General features: G+C 46.4%; 1 protein-coding gene across 1 annotated transcript in view; it reads left to right on the plus strand.

Moving 5' to 3' along the window:
- zmym2 (zinc finger, MYM-type 2) overlaps window positions 1-19,342 on the plus strand; it is a 230,770-nt gene that overhangs the window by 135,985 nt on the left and 75,443 nt on the right. Inside the window, exons 11-13 of the mRNA XM_084314398.1 lie at window positions 2,387-2,509; window positions 15,507-15,657; window positions 18,773-18,945. Coding sequence (XP_084170524.1) covers window positions 2,387-2,509; window positions 15,507-15,657; window positions 18,773-18,945 — 447 coding nt within the window. The remainder of the gene's footprint in view (window positions 1-2,386; window positions 2,510-15,506; window positions 15,658-18,772; window positions 18,946-19,342) is intronic.

The raw sequence follows: 19,342 nt of genomic DNA on the forward strand, positions 1-19,342 counted from the left end.
TTTTTTTTTTTTTTATATATTTCTTATCAAGTACTCAAAAGCATCATTTTCCAGCCTCAGGATTTCAGGCTATTTTTGGATGGGCTCCGCCCATACTAGCAGAATGCTTTGAGTGACAGCCACCCACCAAATAGTTCTGGCCATACTACTCTACTAATGCCAAAGTGAACCTAATACACAAACAAATATGGCTCAAGCATACGTTTTCGATACAATACAATCCACAAAGGGATGATACCGAAGCAGGTACCCATGCCATACGATTTTGGGAAAACAAATGCCCGGAAGAATAAGATTGCTCTCCCAATCCGTCTAACACACACACACACACACACACACACACACACACACACACACACACACACACACACACACACACACACACACACACACACACACACACACACACACACACACACACACACACACACACACGGCACTTGTACTAACGACGTTAGTTAGGAACATAATCATTCATTCACAATACACACAAGTAGGTCTACATTATATACAACGAAGCACAGTGCTAAGAACGTTAGCTAAGCTAGCTTGCTCTCTCAGTCCGTCTAACACACACACACACACACAGTGCTTGCACTAACGTTAGACTGTCTTGGCGCACACACACGGAAGAGTACCGTAATACACAAAAGGATGAATGAACGAGGTCCTACTGCTAATATCTAATTACGACGTACTGTATGTACTTACTGATTCGATGCTTTCTTTCGGTCTCAAAGACTTACAGGCTAGTTCCCTTCTTCTTTAGCAACAGCCAGGAAATCACGGAAGCATAAAGTCCCTCGTCTTTGCAAAAATCCAAAAACGAACTTGGTCCATTGCTGGCGAAGCACTTCATCCCCAGGAAAAATTTGCAAAGACGTATTAGCAGCTTTGCAGCCAGGAACAGCACATGGCCTGCGTGTTTTGCTCATATTATTTAAGTTAGGCTAAGTCACTGCACTTCTTTGGTCTGCTCTAGGTAGATTGTGGGCGGGCATTGGCTCCAACCACAGAGCCAATCGGATCACTATCCGCTCCATCCTCGCCTTGTTACGTCACGATGCGAGTCAAATCAGAATGACCTAATTAACTGGAGCAGAAAATGGTCTGACCTGAATGAGAGCAATCCGCCAATATGGTACCGTAATTCCTCTAATAGTAACCGGTATTCAATTAAAAACCGGGTCTCTATTAATGACCGGGTGCGCTGTTGAGCTAAGCAATTATAAGCCGGCCTCCTAATACAAGCCGGGTATATTTTGTTATTGTTGTTATATGCTGGCCTGGCTGTGCAGTAAATACCATATAATGGTATGGTGTTAATGTTTACCAAGAGAGTAAGCCTACCTCAGAATTGTATAAAATGAAGTTATTATTATTATTATTATACCAGTATTGTGATTGCACTATTTTACTTTATTTAACTTTTTTTTGACCACCTGTAATTGCACTGTTTACTACCGTATTTCATACAGTACTTGGTTTCAATAAATGAACCCAGTACATTTTACTGGGTTCAAACTGACACAAAATGTTGATTTATTCATTATGATCTGTTTGAAAATTAGAAATATAGGCCTCTCTCTTATACATGCCTCCTCCTAATACAAGCCTGGTATCCGCTACAGTTGAAACAAATACAAGCCGGGGTTACTATTAGAGGAATTACGGTATTTAGAGACACAGACACATTGATACTAACTCCTATTACTATAATACAATGCTAGACACTGAAAAAACCCATTTATAATGCATGTCACCTTTAAGCCAAAATCATAATTTAAACTTGATTAATCACACAGCCCTTGTTTATATTGTGCCTTATTGTGTACTGTATTGCTAGATGATGATGTTGTTATTCCTATTGTTGTTGTCATTGTTATTATAAATTCTATAGTTTGTGTCTGCTGCAAGATCATTTCTCCATGTGAAGCAACTCTATGATCGGCAATATCACTAACTCACTCATTCATTCATTCAGTCAGTTTCTTCGTCAAATGTATATACTCTCTTTTTTAGACTCTTTTTGTATCACAAACAATACTGTATTTGTAAATCTGGTATGTCATAAATGTATAGATGTAGCAGTATTGTCTATCTGTATGTCATGTATGTCATATATGTTATGATGAATTGAAAATGGGGGACCCTGATGTAAACAAGATGAAAGTCTTTTTCTGGTCTGCATCCCCTTAACAATTGTGTTAATAAAATTATAATACATTTTATAATAAAATGTTCAATCAATCAAAAGCCACACCTACTCTAGCCACCCTGCCCCTAGTGGCGGCTCACAGGCAGCTCACAGGCTTTGTGTAAAACCAGTTCGCACAGTCTGTCCTTGTTCATATGTGTCTCTAAGTCTTAATCTCACTCTTTTCAGAATACTACTCAAACGGCCACCAATGGACAGACGCCACCTTCCGCTACAAATGACAATGTGCAGCTCAAATGCAATTACTGTCGAGGAGCCTTCAGCTTAAAGCCAGAAACCCTGGATTGGGAGGTGAGACAACCCAACAAACATTCCTGTTGCTCTCTGTGACTGACACACAATCACACACGAGGACACTCGCATGGTCACAGTCACATTTCAAAAGAGTTCTTCTAAGAGTTTGTGTGTGTGTGTATGTGCTCTTCTACTTCTGAGGGCCACATGTCCCTAGCTAAATAAATTCACCCTAGAAACAGAATTTACATTGTACTATTCCAAGGATCTTGGGACAGATACGTCAATGTCTGTTAATATAGACACTGTCTCTGTTACAAAGGGTCAGATTAAACCGAATATATGTATTTATTGATTGATATATATTGCATAATATTTGTATATCGTTTGATATCCCTTGTGTATTCTTTGTACATATACACGGAATATCCCTTTAACCTAGTACAGACCATAATATTTCGTTCTCCTATTGGACAGCGCCCCCCAGGCGCCAGCGGTCCATACCCTCAGAGTCGAGTTCAAAGCCACCGTCAAGACATGCCTGTACATGCCCGGCTTTGCCCAAGACTACGAGACAGGAATAAGGCTGGTACTAGTTTATTCGCCTAACATATAAATATGGCGCAGGTGGATACAGCAGTAGTCTTAGTAACAAGTTGAAGCCTCACACTACGATACAACGTGCTGTGAAGTGGGCCCGTTTTGCCCCAAAATAGAGTCTTGTTTTATCCTAATACGTTTGTTCAACGTATCGTTCGCTCCTTACTAGTAAAGCCTTCATCACGAGTCAACGACCAAGTGAAGTGAGCAACTGTGCGTCTAAATAGAGCACTTATAGCCGCGTGCGAATAGGATGGTAAAGTGTCAGCGCTTAGTTGAATAACGTCAAGTTCAACGTAGTTAATGTGAAGTACCACGAACCGGAGGATCTACACCGGTGAATGCAGAGCCCCTTTCAGGCTGGATTATTATTATTATTATTGCTTTGGACCAGGCTGTTGGAGCGGAGAAGAATCGTCTACACCCCACTCGAGGTGGGATCTACCCGTGAGGAACATCACTCGAGCCCGTCTCTATTGGAGAGGCTGGCCGTCTTTCACCTGTGCTGCACGCATACTGGGATTACAGCTGCTGCTTTTCGTCTGCCGATCAGGGAGTAATATACCGCCTCCCATCGCAGGAGCTTATTGAGTCCCCGCTGATCCAGACTTTGCATTCGAACATTTCCTCCCCCTGCTGGCTTACAACCGGTGGGAACCCCCTACCAGAATCTCCCGCTGCCTCCCCAGAGTACCATAGATATAATTCTTAATATTCATGTTGTATGATTACCTCCTGCGTAACCAGAGAATGGACATTCATTATTGATTTGCCTACGCACATTCCTTTGCCTTATAAGCGCATTCAAAGTAAAATAGAGAAGTATATTATGTACCTTTTGCTGCAATAAATACTTAAATACAACTTTGTGTAGAACCGATTCATTGTGGGGAAGTGTTCTCATCATATACTCGTGTACGGTATGGCCAGTATAATGTACATAAGACGGTAGTGGTTTAATGATACCAATACTTATTAATACAGTCAGGGAATTGTACCCCTCAGTTACAATTGGTCCTTCGAGCCGGAGATAAGAATTAGCGTAATATTAATATAATATTAATATTAACATGGCCGATGATGAACACTCCACAAACGGTTCTCCTAAGCTAGATCGCCCGGAGCGCAGACGGCAGCCACCTCTTCACCTAGAGGACTACGTTGTCAGTCCAATACCTAGCTTTAAAAGGAAGTTAAATACGGATAAAGTAACTAAAGCGGATAGTAAAATTATGTCCAACCCTACCGACCAGGCTACCCCGCCAGTAGAGACCCTAGTGGGTTCTAACGTAACTGACCAAGCTCACGGGGGGGACCAGGAGGGACATGACTCTACCCCCAGACAACGCCAACGGGACAGTCCCCGGAGAGCTCCAGGATAAAGAAAGCGCTCCAGGGACGGAACCCGACCCACTACCAGAAGAGAAGCGCGCCCAGGAGACGGACCTCGAGGCGCGCCCAGAGAACAGATCTCCAACGAGCACTGCCGGAAGCCGATCACCTCCGCCGGTGTCTTCCCCCAGCGAAGCGGACAAGATGCTGGCGCAGGCACTCATCGCCACCCTGGCAGCCTCCACCGAACGCGATCGACTTCAAGCGCAACAGACGCGCGAGCGCGAACATTCTGCAACCGAGCGAGAGCGCTTCCAGGTGCAACAAAGGAGTGAAGACGACCGCATAAGACTGGAGACCAGACGCCTTCAGACGGAAGAGAACATTGAAAGAAGCCGCGCCGATGCACAGCACGCCGCCGCCAATGCACAGCGCGACGTCGCAAATGCACAGCTCCACGCCGCCCATGCCAGCGCCAATGCCCAGCGCGACGCCGCCAACGCACAGCGCGACGCCGCCAACGCACAGCGCGACGCCGCCCAGGCCAGCGCCAATGCGCAGCGCGACGCCGCCAATGCCCAGCGCGAAGCAGCGCGCGACGCAGCCAATGCCCAGCGCGAGGCAGAGCGCGACCGGCTGCAGGCGCAGCTGATGGACAAATTGGTTGCCATGGCGACACCCCCTCTCTCCGCACGGAGCTCCCGGAGATCGTCACGACAAGGGTCTAGGACGCATTCCCCTACCCGACCAAGCGACCCGGGACCCCGCCAACAGGAGGATCCTGTCCACGTCTCCGAACCCCCTCCCCGGCCGGTCCATACGAGACCCAGCAACCGGGAAGAACCAGACCACGCCGAGAGACTGAACCGAAGACTCCAGGTCCTAGCAGAGGAAGAGGAGGAGGAAGAGGAGGAATGTCAAGCCGACCAGCAGCAACGTACTCTGGACCAGGAGGCCCAGTACAGCCCCGACCAGCAGCAACGTACTCTGGACCAGGAGGTCCAGTACAGCCCAGACGTCAGTCCCGAGGCCCTGCGCTACAAACCCCCGACTCAACTCACGGGTGAGTTTGACGCACCGCCAGCCCCGAGGAACAGCACCTGGGTACCCGACCTTCGGTACCCACCAAGTACCAGCCCAAGACGACACGCAAGAGGAGACTCACCTAGGAGGCCTCTCCCCCAACGCTCACCGATGTGCCAGTCATCCATGGCATCGTACCTTGGCACACCGACGTTCCCGGACTTCACACACGAGAACAGAGCACAGTACACAGAGCTACGAATGTGCTTAGAGACTATGCTGTCCGACGTACCAGATGAACCGTACAAGTATGCTATCCTACTCAAGCACCTGAAGGTGCCCAGAGCGCACAATATAGCGCTGGCATATTCCAGCTCTACTACCCCATACACCGCGGCTGTAGTAGCCCTCGACCAACGTTATGGACGCATATGGGACTATGTGATACAGGAGATAAGAGACATTGACCGTCTCCCCCCAGCCAGAGACAACAGAGCATTAGATGACCTATCAAGGTACAGTCCCTGGTAGGGATGCTGGGGTCCCAAAGGGAAAAGGGGATCTATGAACTGTACGCTAACTCCAATGTAGAGAGGATACTAGAGAAGCTCCCTCCCGCCCGACAAGAGCGCTTCAGGCGGCAGAGAGACCACCGCGACCCCAACGGTCCAGAGGCATCCCTCCTAGACTTATCTGAGTTCCTCGCCAGGGAGGTCAGTAGCCTACGACTCGACACGTTCGTATGGAGTGGACCAAGCCCAAGACTCGGACCTCGGGGATCAACAGATAACCGTCGGTTGGTGACCGTTATGCACCAAGCCGAATCAGTACCGCAGCACAGGAACCACAACACCCCCTCGACGAAAGAGGACCAGTGGAAGATTGAGTGCCAGTACTGTGAGGGAGAACATCGGCTGTACCAATGCGACACTTTCGGGAAGCTGACCACGGACGAGGTGAGTCAGTGGATCAAGGACCACCGCCGCTGCGCGCGCAGCCACCTAGCAGCTGAGTGCCGCTTGAAGAAGAAGTGCAGCAGGTGCGGTGGCACCCACTTGGAGGTCCTGCATGACATCAACAGGCGTCAGCCAGGACAACAGAGTGGGCCCGTCGCGGTAATGTACCATGCCGAGGCGGTGGCACCGGTACCGAAGAGCCACCAGACCGCTCCCTACTGTACCTACTGCGACGGCGGACACTGGCTGGCACAGTGCGCCGAATATAAGACACTGAACCCCGTCCAAGTTGACCAGTGGCGTGAGGCGGCCCAGGCGGGCGCCGCTTACCGCGCAGGGGCGGCCCAGGCGGGCGCCGCTTACCGCGCAGCACTGTGCGGAGCCCACCAGAAGATCCAAGGCAACCGACCAACAGGAGTGCTCCACATTGACCAGCATAGCGGGACCCCCCGAGTGCTCCTCAAAGCAGACCCCCCGAGTGCTCTGAGCTACGAGGACAAGGTCCTGGACACTTACGCCGTCCTGGACGATGGGTCTGAAAAGACTCCTCCTCGCTTCCGCAGCAGCCCAGTTGGGCCTGCGGGGTGTCAAAGATACCATGACCATACGCACCATCAGAAGGGACCAGAAGACCATAAAAGGTGAAAAGGTCTCCTTCAAGATAGCAGCGGTGGACCAGCCCGAGAAGCAGTATAGTATAACCAACGTCTTCACCAGCCACGACATAGGCTTGTCTCAGTACACCTACCCCATCCCACAGCTGATGGCTAAGTATGTGCACCTACGTCAACTACCTATACCGCTTATCGACGGCGCCACACCGACCCTGCTCATCGGCTCCGACCACGCGGACCTCATTCTCCCAATTGAGGCGGCCCACATCGGACCCAAAGGATGCCCAGTCGCGGTTCAGACCCGACTGGGATGGACGCTCCAGGGCCCCCTCTACGGACTTGACAGTCAACCCACGTCTACACGCTGCCTACACACAAAGGCGAGCGACACCGGCCACTCCCTCGTACAGCAGAGGCTATTGACATTAAGCGAGAGGCCCGTGAGAGAACCGTGGGCACCAGAGGGAGTTCGGAACTCCACCCCCCTCAGCTGCGCTTCAGACGTAGCTGACCTCGAACCTAGCACCCCAAGCGACTCCTTGACGGGGCGGCCGGGACCGGCCCCTCCTCAGACGGGGTACAGAGCAAACAAGAGAAACAGACGGAGGAGGAGGAGGCACAGCCAAGCACAGATCAAAGCAGTCTCAGGCCCGTTTCCTCCTAAGCCCCCCTTCATCCCGTCCAGTCGTCATGACCATAGACCAGTCACTACCCCGAGCTGCGTGGCCGGCCGGCCGCGTAAGCAAAGTGACCACTGGTGCCGACGGAAAGGTCAGAGCGGCAGAAGTGCTCGTCCAAGGGCGGACATACAACCGACCCGTGGCGAGGCTGATAGAGTCGCCAAGGCTCCCCGACTCGCTTAATGACGACCATGACCCCTGACTTTGTGAACTGCCTACCCTCCCAACGGACATTGAGTAGTGGACAGTGCGGTTAATCTGCCTCTGCTTATCTAATTAGGTGGGACTAATTAGGAGGCGGCTGTTACAAAGGGTCAGATTAAACCGAATATATATATGTATTTATTGATTGATATATATTGCATAATATTTGTATATCGTTTGATATCCCTTGTGTATTCTTTGTACATATACACGGAATATCCCTTTAACCTAGTACAGACCATAATATTTCGTTCTCCTATTGGACAGCGCCCCCCAGGCGCCAGCGGCCATACCCTCAGAGTCGAGTTCAAAGCCACCGTCAAGACATGCCTGTACATGCCCGGCTTTGCCCAAGACTACGAGACAGGAATAAGGCTGGTACTAGTTTATTCGCCTAACATATAAATATGGCGCAGGTGGATACAGCAGTAGTCTTAGTAACAAGTTGAAGCCTCACACTACGATACAACGTGCTGTGAAGTGGGCCCGTTTTGCCCCAAAATAGTCTTGTTTTATTTTAATACGTTTGTTCAACGTATCGTTCGCTCCTTACTAGTAAAGCCTTCATCACGAGTCAACGACCAAGTGAAGTGAGCAACTGTGCGTCTAAATAGAGCACTTATAGCCGCGTGCGAATAGGATGGTAAAGTGTCAGCGCTTAGTTGAATAACGTCAAGTTCAACGTAGTTAATGTGAAGTACCACGAACCGGAGGATCTACACCGGTGAATGCAGAGCCCCTTTCCGGCTGGATTATTATTATTATTATTGCTTTGGACCAGGCTGTTTGCAGCGGAGAAGAATCGTCTACACCCCACTCGAGGTGGGATCTACCCGTGAGGAACATCACTCGAGCCCGTCTCTATTGGAGAGGCTGGCCGGCTTTCACCTGTGCTGCACGCATACTGGGATTACAGCTGCTGCTTTTCGTCTGCCGATCAGGGAGTAATATACCGCCTCCCATCGCAGGAGCTTATTGAGTCCCCGCTGATCCAGACTTTGCATTCGAACATTTCCTCCCCCTGCTGGCTTACAACCGGTGGGAACCCCCTACCAGAATCTCCCGCTGTACCATAGATATAATTCTTAATATTCATGTTGTATGATTACCTCCTGCGTAACCAGAGAATGGACATTCATTATTGATTTGCCTACGCACATTCCTTTGCCTTATAAGCGCATTCAAAGTAAAATAGAGAAGTATATTATGTACCTTTTGCTGCAATAAATACTTAAATACAACTTTGTGTAGAACCGATTCATTGTGGGGAAGTGTTCTCATCATATACTCGTGTACGGTATGGCCAGTATAATGTACATAAGACGGTAGTGGTTTAATGATACCAATACTTATTAATACAGTCAGGGAATTGTACCCCTCAGTTACAGTCTCCCTAAGCTGTAAACCAGAGACTTGAATTTGTGATGTCATCAAGGGATACTTTGGAGTTGGTCCAGTGACATTGAAGTAGTGACTTTGTGCGCTCATGTGGCTATTAGTGTTCGTCCAAATATATTTATTACAGCTCTAAATCAGAAAAGTTAGTTTTGGAATGAATATGAAGTCTATGTAATATCCCCACATTTCACATAAACATCACTGTCAAGTCAAGCCAACTTTATTTATAAAGCATGTTTAAAAACAACAGAGTTTACCAAAGTGCTGTACAAGGCCTTAAAGGAACACGCCAACTTTTTGGGAAATTAGCTCATTTGCCATCTACCCTGGAATAAAGTATGCAATCCTCAAGTTCAATTAAGAAAAAATTGCCACTTTTCTGGGTGCCTGTTAACACTATGGTCACCGATGACGTGTTTAGACGTCATTCCTAGCCATGCTCATTCTGTCGAAGACGCCGTAACTCGTCTTTGATATCAATATTTCAAAAATCTGGGATCGAAATCATATTTCCCCTCCGGAGCCCTGAGATACACTGCAAAGCTCCACTCAACTCTCTAGCGGTTCAAGAGCGCCATCTGGTGGCCGATCGGCAGATCGCCAACAGGAAATGACCCTGTGAACCGGAAGTGCTCATCCATATGTCGTCCGGGCACTCGCTATCGTTAGAGAGACTCCGTCTTGACACAGTGAACATCGATCGGTGCAAATAACTCGAAAAACATGATTTGGACGTATATACTATTATACAACCTGGAAATGGATCGGGCATTTCTCCATCCCATAATAGAAAAAAAATCTGTTCCACGCTCATCTGCCAGCGGCGCGAGGAAGCCACGGTGAGTTGCAGCGTTATATTCTAACGTGTTCCATATAAACTTCTATGATGATCATATGACCCACACTGGATGAATCATCTAACGCTGCCCACGGAATTATAAACGCCCCCTCGCCCATCCGGTCAATATCAGATGATGCGTAGTAACTTCTAGAACCACGTCCAGTTGAAATTTTTTATCTCGCGCCGATTGCTATCAAACTGTATTTCATCATCAATATAATGCATTTGGAGCTATAAATCAAGTTCTGGAGAAAGCTGCAGAAAACGATAAAAACATACTTATACTTTAGACCATATTTTAGTATGAATATGTGAATGAAAAAGTTAAACGTTGCTACACCCTGAACAATACATATAGGACATTGAATGGGCCATAATAATGGCAATTTAGCAATAGAATTTAAAAAGTTATAGCCCTGCAAAGAAGGGGAACTTCTCCATAGACAAATAGAGCTGGCTAGGGATGGTAAATTATGAATTTAACCCATGGCGATCAAAGTGTTAACACATTGGTCGCCAAAATCGCTGTTCAGCGTTATTGCCCGCCATGCATTGTCTGCCAAGATCGCTGTACAGTGTTTTTGAGATCAATATTTAATTTTTTCGCCATGGCATTCATAATTCATCCACCCAACCCCCGATCCCCTAGCTGGACCCTAGATGTGACTGCAACGGCTCAATACCGCCGCCTGGTGGATGGTCGGGCGAGTTACACTCGCAAAAACAGGAAGTGCCATCGGTGCATCGAGGAAAGTCCTCCGGCAGTCACATCTCGTTACAGGACTCCCGACATACACTATAGTACATATGGATCGCTTTCTAAACGTAATAATTGATATGATTTCGGCATTTATTGCGCCATACAAACCGGAAATGGACCTAGGCGATCGGCGTCGTATAATTGGGATCTTTCACCGCCAGTCTCATTGGCCCACGGTACGGGCAATATAACGTTATTTTCAACCCGATTGTGCGTTTCCTTGTTTGTAATCAGTCTGATCAATATATTATCCACCCAATTTACATAAAGCCGTTACTGATGATCAAGGAATTATAAACGACCCCCCCCCCCCCCTTTCCTTCACGCATGATGAAGCATAATGTATACCGATTATATACATTTAAATTTTTTAATATAGCGTGTATGGGAAAGAAACGGCAATCGATAATCTATCATATGCGTTTCGGCCTATAACTAGCGTTTTTGGAATTACAGCAGAAAAAATTTAAAACATACTTATATTCTAGAAGGTATTAACACAACAATGTATGAATGAAAAAGTATAACGTTCCCACATCCTGAACGATAGATAATCGATGTTGAATGGGCCATAGTAATGTCAATATAGCAATACAATTTAAAAAGTTATAGCCCTGCAAAGAAGGTAAACATCTCCATAGGCTTACAGCGGTGACAGAGAGGGGTATGAGATGGGCATACTGCCTGGCGGGCAATGTGTTAAGAGGTTAACAGGCACCCAGAAAAGTGGCAATTTGTTTTACTTGAACTTGAGCACTGCATACTTTTTTTGCAAAGCTTAGCTTTATACTTATAGCACATACACAAGCCTGATCTCTTTTGAAAGATAACATTCTGAACAGGGGAGGAAATTAGGCCACTTTACTCGCCAAATGCGAGTATTTTTTACGTTTGGCGAGTAATTCATGAAGAGCACTCGCCAGTCTGGCGAGTACTAGTAATTACAAAACAAAACAAAAAAATCATTCTGCAATCTGCTGATTCGCTCACTGGCACAAGCCGAACTCTGACTCCCCCCTTGATTCCTCCCATTTGCGCCTCAATCCAACCATAACCAATGAACATCATCGTTGTACAGATGCGCTCTAAGCTCCTCCAATGAACACTCATTTTCTAGAAGATGCCGCCCATCTAGGGGAAGTGGACAGATCACTGCGCGCGGACCTACAGACTCCTGCCACCGGCTTGACAACGTAGACAAACTTAGACAAAAACACATCAGTGGATGAAAATAATTGCATGTAGAGTCGTCGCTTTCGGATATCAGTGCGGTCTGACATGGGGGCGAACAATAGCATGCGACGCGTCTCCTTCGAGTCGGATGAGAATGACAAGTCAACCAGCATTAGCCGGCTAGCTACCTAGCATGTAACAAGCTACCATAACGCGCATTCAACATAGTGGACTATACTGAGCGGCTTTGCTTAAATGCAGCCGAGTGACATTTTATTATTACCGGGTTTCCCCCCATATCACCACTCGCCCATATGCCCTTCACAACGGTGATGTTGTCATACTTGGCATTCAGAATACACCTGCTGAACCCCTAGCGTTGTCGATTCGGTTCCAATGTATTGTCATCTTACAGCACAAGTACAGTACAACCAGAATACATTTGGCATACAACCAGAGTGCAAATGTAACAAGTCAAGTTGTTTTATTTAGCTATTACATTACAGTGAAATGCTTGGTTCTTTCACTGCCCAACTCAGTCCAACCTAGACCAGTCCAACCTAGTCCAGTCCAGCCCAGCATCTTTCACTGCCTAGTTCAGCCCAACCCAGTCCAGAATAGTTCCCTCTTTCATGTTAATATGTGATATCCTAATATTTTGAAGAGTAGAGACACGGTGTGATTTTTACTATGATTGAAAATCAATTTAGACAAAGACATACAAAGAAGTAATTATCACAATTAGCAATTTTTTTTGGCTGGTAAAAAATCAGTTTGTCTGGTAAAAAAAATCAGATACTCGCCAGTTGGCTGGTAAGCCAAAAAGTTAGTTTCCTCCCCTGATTCTGAAGTTACTAATGCAAAAAAGGAAATTCACTTATTATTTTCTTTAAACTTAAGTTTTTATTAACATTTATAGACAAACAACACTTACACAATACCTACAATGACATCAACAGTACATCCACATGGGCCCCTTGAATTCGGCCGCTCTCAGCCTCCCAGACCCCCATGAGAGGGACCCCCCCCCTTCCCGCCATCCACCCCCAGAAACAGGGCTCCCCCACATCCCAGGGCCGTCCCACGCGGGGCCGAGCACTCAGCGACACGGGTACCTTGAATTTGATTGGGCCAGGCCCAGTAGAGGGGCGAGGGGTGGTACTCCCCCCCCCCCCCCCCCCACCCCCCACCCCACCGAGCCAAGCCCGCTGCCTCCCATGCCACCAAGCACCCCACCCCACGGCCAACGACCCCACAACATCCAAGACCACCCCCTCCCTGGCCAAACCGCGGAAACGATGGTCCCCCTCCCCCGACACCCCCTCCCCCGACACCCCCCCCCCCAGTTAAGCCCATAGGAGCCCCCCATATCCCAGGCCGATGCGCGCGGAGCCGGGCCCCCAGCAACACAGGTCCCTTGAATCAATTGGGCCAGGTCCAGTAGAGCCCCCCCCACCGAGCCAAGCCCGCTATTTCCCATGCCACCGAGAGCCCCACCCCACGCCCACCGACCCCGCAACACACAGGACCCCACCGGGCAAAGCTCAGCCGCTCTGACCCCCCTGAGAGAGACCCCTCCCTCCCGCCCTCCTCCCCGAGAAACAGAACACCCCCATATCCTGGTCCACCATGCGCGGAGCCGAGCACCCAGAACCCCCACCCGCCCCTGCCCGACCGCCAGGCCCCCCGGCCCACGAAAACCCCAAGCCCTGCAGAAGGCCAAAGCACCACGCCTCAATGGTCCCCCGGCCCCCCGCGACCCCCAGCCCGGTGCCCCCCCAGCCCGGTGACCAGACCGCCACGGCGGCCGAGGGCCCCAGGCAACCCCACCCCCCCCCCGCAACACGCGTATACAGGCAAGAAATGGCAACGTCTATAGTGGAATCGACGTATAGGGCTATAACTCAGCATTTCATGAATTACCCTAGACCGCTCTAAAACCATACTTATATTCACCACGGTATAACACGGGAACATATGGATGGAAAAATTCATTATTTTTGAACGATGGATAGGTGATGTCAAATGGGCCATAGTATTGTATCCATAGCTATACTATAGAATATAGTTATAGCTCTACAAACAAGGTGACCCAGTCCTATCATTTAAAGCGCTGCCTAGCTACAGCGGGCCCGAACTAATAGCTGGCGCCGAATGAGTTAAGAGGAAACATTCAAACAAATCATAATCATAGTATTGCTGTGTTTGTATAAGGTTGGGTGGGTGTCTTAGTCTAGTGGTGAGAGCACTCACCCACAACCACAATAATTGTTAGTTCGACTCCCAGTTGCAATATTTATATTACTTATAAGTACATTATGTACCTTTTTACCTTTTTTCCTGTGGTCGATTAGTACTTTATTTACATTTTCTGATGAGACCGTGGTGGTTTTATCTATTCATATTTGCCCTCTCCCTCACGCTTCTTAGAAATGACTGCTGCCTGAATAAACAGCAGCAGGTAGCTACTGATTGAAAGTCAAGATCGGTTTCACGGGTGACTTTCTGTTTAAACTGTATTTATCACTGGGATTGCTTCAAAGCAAACTGCAACACTCTGCAATACCATAATCAATCCTTCTAGATGTTTCATAGTTCTAATAATGTGTTATATATAGAATACATTTGGCTAGATCCACAAAGAATGGATTGCACGGAGCAAATTGCACCCTTACTTACAATTCATTATGAATTGAAAATGGTGGACCCTGATGTAAACAAGACGTAAGTCTTTCTCTGGTCTGCATCCCCTTAACAATTGTGTGTATTGAGCCGTACTGTATTGTACCCATTCTGCAATCTGTTAATACAATTTTCATTCAATCAATCAATCTGCACGGTGATTGATTGAATGGAAATTTTATTAACAGATTGCAGAATGGGTACAATACAGTACGGCTCAATACACACAATTGTTAAGGGGATGCAGACCAGAGAAATGGGTCCCCCATTTTCAATTAATAATGAATTGTAAGTAAGGGTGCAACTTGCTCCGTGCAATCCATTCTTTGTGGATCTAGCCCATTGTCTTCTGTAGCCAATGGCACTTGTTGTTTGTGTTGAGGCATGTCTCTGTATGCAACAGGCATCGCTCTGATCTCCACACGCACACACAGCTTGGATGACAGCTCATTAGATCAACTCATGGCTCACCTAATCATAAGCATGCAATGTATCATTGTGCAGATTTTGCAAAGTGAGTCTGTCATTGGATATATATATATATCAGCCAAATGTGTTGATTCGTTAAGTCTTTGATACATTCCATCTTAGTTTCTGTTTACAAGGGGTTGTTTTTATTTAGTCATCGTCTCGCTATTGTCATGGGGGGGGAAGGTTGTTGACTAACATTTTTCATCATAGTTTTCACTGATGAAATGAACACGTGTGTGTGTGTGTGTGCGCGTCTGCCTGCCTGCCTGTCTGCCTGTCTGTCTGTCTGTCTGTCTGTCTGTCTGTCTGTCTGCCTTCAGGATAAGATGTACCAGTTTTGCAGTAAGACATGTTGTGAGGATTACAAGAAGCTTCACTGCATCGTGACGTTCTGTGAGTACTGCCAGGAGGAGAAGACACTCCACGAAACCGTCAAGTTCTCCGGCGTCAAGAGACCCTTCTGTAGCGAAGGTACACCGTCCACTCGTTCCCTCTACAGTTTTAACAGCAGCACGGTATTGTCTCACATTTCTATCTTGGAATTCTAGAGTAGGTAGTCTAGAGGTCTAAGCTCTCGCCTACCACCGCAGAGCCCTAGGGTTAAAATCCCGGTGTTAGCGAAGAAGCCGGTGGGGTATCAGTCCTGGTTGTTGCAATAGCGACTCCTACTGGTCGGTCCGGGCGCCTGTTCAGCAGGGAGTGGATCTGGGGGAGATATCATGAACCTCTGCACTAGGGCTGTCACTCCAGTCGACTGCAGCTGGAAGGGAGGGGCTGAGCCCGATACCCCCCACCTTCAATTTAGAAGCTATGACATCTAGCTCTTCAGCCCTGCGTTCTAAATCCTGTGACAATTGTGAGTCGCGCTGTTTCTATGTAAAATCCGTGAGCAACGGGACCAATAAATGCGTCTAACATGCTTTATATCCTCGCCATTCCTGTATGCCCACGTGTCACGGTAAAAACCTAACTAACGTTAGCTGCTAACGCTAACTAAGCTAACCCTGGAAAGAGTTCCAATAGTGAGGAAAGGGGGGGGTGAGCCCGTCTCTCTCCCTCTCTCTCTGTATGTGCAATGATTTGAAGTAGTTACACTATAAAAACTAACTGGATAGTTAATGATAATAAATATTTCACTTCATTAGCAAAAATATTGTAAAATCCTAATTCCTGAGCCTATTTTATTCAAAGGGAAGATATTGATTTAAATATGTATATGGTATATATATATATAAAAAATAGATATATAATTTTATCGTATCTCCTGTGCTGTGGCACAAGCACTACCATAGTGTGAAGTAGAGCGATAAAACACAATATAATAATTCATGGAGATATACTAAAAAGCTATTTATAATTTTGGGCTGGTAAATTTTTTTTTTCTAAAGCAAAAAATTATTTCCCCCGTTTTTCAGCATTTAGCTACAGGCATGGATACATTGTATGTAATGATAAAAATGTCATAGTAACAGGCAGGTGTTATATTCTTTCAAGATGATAAAGTTGCTATAATGAGTCGATAGATAAGAAGCAGTAATGGCATGCAGGTTACTCACCCTACTCATGTACAGTAGGCATCCACACTACACATAATTTATAGACATAAATAAACTTCATGGCTCATCTCCTACTCTGGGTATTCAGTAGGTGGTGTCAAAGAGGCAACTACCCATGTGACCTGAGGATACTAGTAAAATTGTAAAATAGTAGATCTTTCTGGTAAATTAATCGTTTAGATTAATCAATCAAATAATCAACAGATTAATCAATAACAAAATAATCATTAGTGACAACCCTACTCTGCACGCGTCGCGTTATGCTCTCCCAGTGAAACTCCTCGCTGTCGCATGAAATTAAGTGACTAGCAACTCCACATGTATCGGAGGAGGCAAATGTTAGTCTACACCCTTCCCAGACAGTAGGGCAGTGCAACGACCAGGAGGTAATTGGCGCAATGACTTATTATAACTATCTTGAAATTGTTTGTTTACTTACACTTGTATATAGAGTGCACATCGCTGGTGACTCGCTCCCTCTGCCCTTGAAGGGTTGATCTCACAAAGTTCACTTGAGTTCTGCATAGTAATGGAACAGCAGTGGGGATTCCCCCTGAGGGGAAGTGCAGAGGTCAACTATAGTCAACACATATAACTTGTATATGATAACATAGTCAACTATACTCTACATATATATCATGTGTAGGATAACATAGTCAACTATAGTCAACACATAATAACATGTGTATGATTGATAACATAGTCAACTATAGTCTACACACATATAACATGTGTATGATAACATGTACAACAATGCTGTATATACAGTACATATATATATCCACAACTGCTTGTATATACCTGCATATTATCATTTCTACATAATAGATACTATATCTATACATATCCCATACCTACCAGTATGAGTTAGTACGTTTGTAAGTACGTTTTATTTCTAAAGCACATTTAAAACTGTAGTTGCACCAAAGTGCTGTACATATAAATGTCACTATAATAAAACACAGTAAAAAAAAAGAACATGGTGAAGAAAGCAATACAAATATAACAAGTAAGATACAAATTATAAATAGATAAATACACAACATGAAACAGGGTAGGTGTGAGATCAGACTATCCAGGATAAAACAATTATAATAATAGGGTTTTTATACCTGTATCACTATACATAATGATACTACGGTATATACTATATTGCTATTGCACTTCACTGTTACATTTGCACTCCAATTATATGCCAAACTTGTTTTGATTGTACTGTACTGGTGCTGTATGATGACAATGCATTTTAATCTAATCTAATCTAATAGGGCTCTGGTCCTGGCTCTTGATAGTCAAGTCTTTTTTTGGGGAACTTCTACAGCAGCCACCACTCACCACTGTCGAGGCACCCTTGGCCATCTCTTTCATCATGATCCGAGATGCAAAACAGATTATAAAATAGATTAGCTACTAACGTGCTTTGAAGGAATAGTTATTATTCCATGGACTCTCCTCACTCTGCCAGCAGATAATTCATTTTGGCCAAGTCACCTTGAGTTCCTCGTTTCAAGCTCAAAGCTACCCTACTTCATTGTTTTTATAGCACAGTATCAAGCCTTAATCTGTCTCTCTCTCTCTCTCTCTCTCTCTCTCTCTCTCTCTCTCTCTCTCTCTCTCTCTCTCTCTCTCTCTCTCTCTCTCAATACTTGTCTGAGTCCTGTGATTATAACTCATTGCTGTTCATATCCTGAAGCATAATGTTGACTGTTGAAATATGAGGACTTCAAACTATCTCACCCCAAGTTACTCCCAAGATATTGTTGTATCATCAGTTGTCACAGGGGGGTCGAGGAAACATTTTCTCCATTGCACTTGTATGTTTATCTTCTATAATGTTGACTGTTGAAATATGAGGACTTCAAACTATCTCACCCCAAGTTACTCCCAAGACATTGTTGTATCATCAGTTGTCACAGGGGGGTCGAGGAAACATTTTCTCCATTGCACTTGTATGTTTATCTTCTCTCTCTCTCTCTCTCTCTCTCTCTCGCTCTCGCTCTCTCTCGCGCGCGCCCTCTTCCACACCTTAGGCTGTAAACTATTGTTCAAGCAGGACTTTGCTAAGCGGCTGGGTTTGAAGTGTGTCACCTGCAACCACTGCAGCCAGTTGTGTAAGCGAGGCGTGACGAAGCAGCTGGGTGGGCTGACCAGAGACTTCTGCAGTGAGGCCTGCGCCAAGAACTTCAATGACTGGTACTACAAGGTCAGTTCATATCATCACCCCGGAGCTTTTCTTTTTTTTTTATCCACTTTTTCTCCTTTTTCTATTTTTCTCCCATCCCAATTACCCGCTGTGCCAATTCTCCCCTCCCCTGTCTTGAACGTTGCTCGCATATGCCCCCCACTGGCCGGTTGTAGGGAGGATAGAAGCCTTGCATCACGTGTCCCCTCCGATACACGAGGAGGCAGCCTGTCACATCTTTTCACCTGCCAGCGTGGACTCTCATTGGCGAGGTGTAACGTGTGGGAGGCTCACACTACCCCCGCCATTTCCTGTCTCTGCTGTGCAGGTGTCCCCAACCGACCTGCAGGAGTCGCTGTCCACAACGTCCAGATTACCACCCATCGACTTCCACCCGCTAACTCTGCCAATTGAGTTA

This window comes from Notolepis coatsorum, assembly GCF_963971535.1.
Source record: "Notolepis coatsorum genome assembly, chromosome: 5".
Lineage (NCBI taxonomy): Eukaryota > Metazoa > Chordata > Actinopteri > Aulopiformes > Paralepididae > Notolepis > Notolepis coatsorum.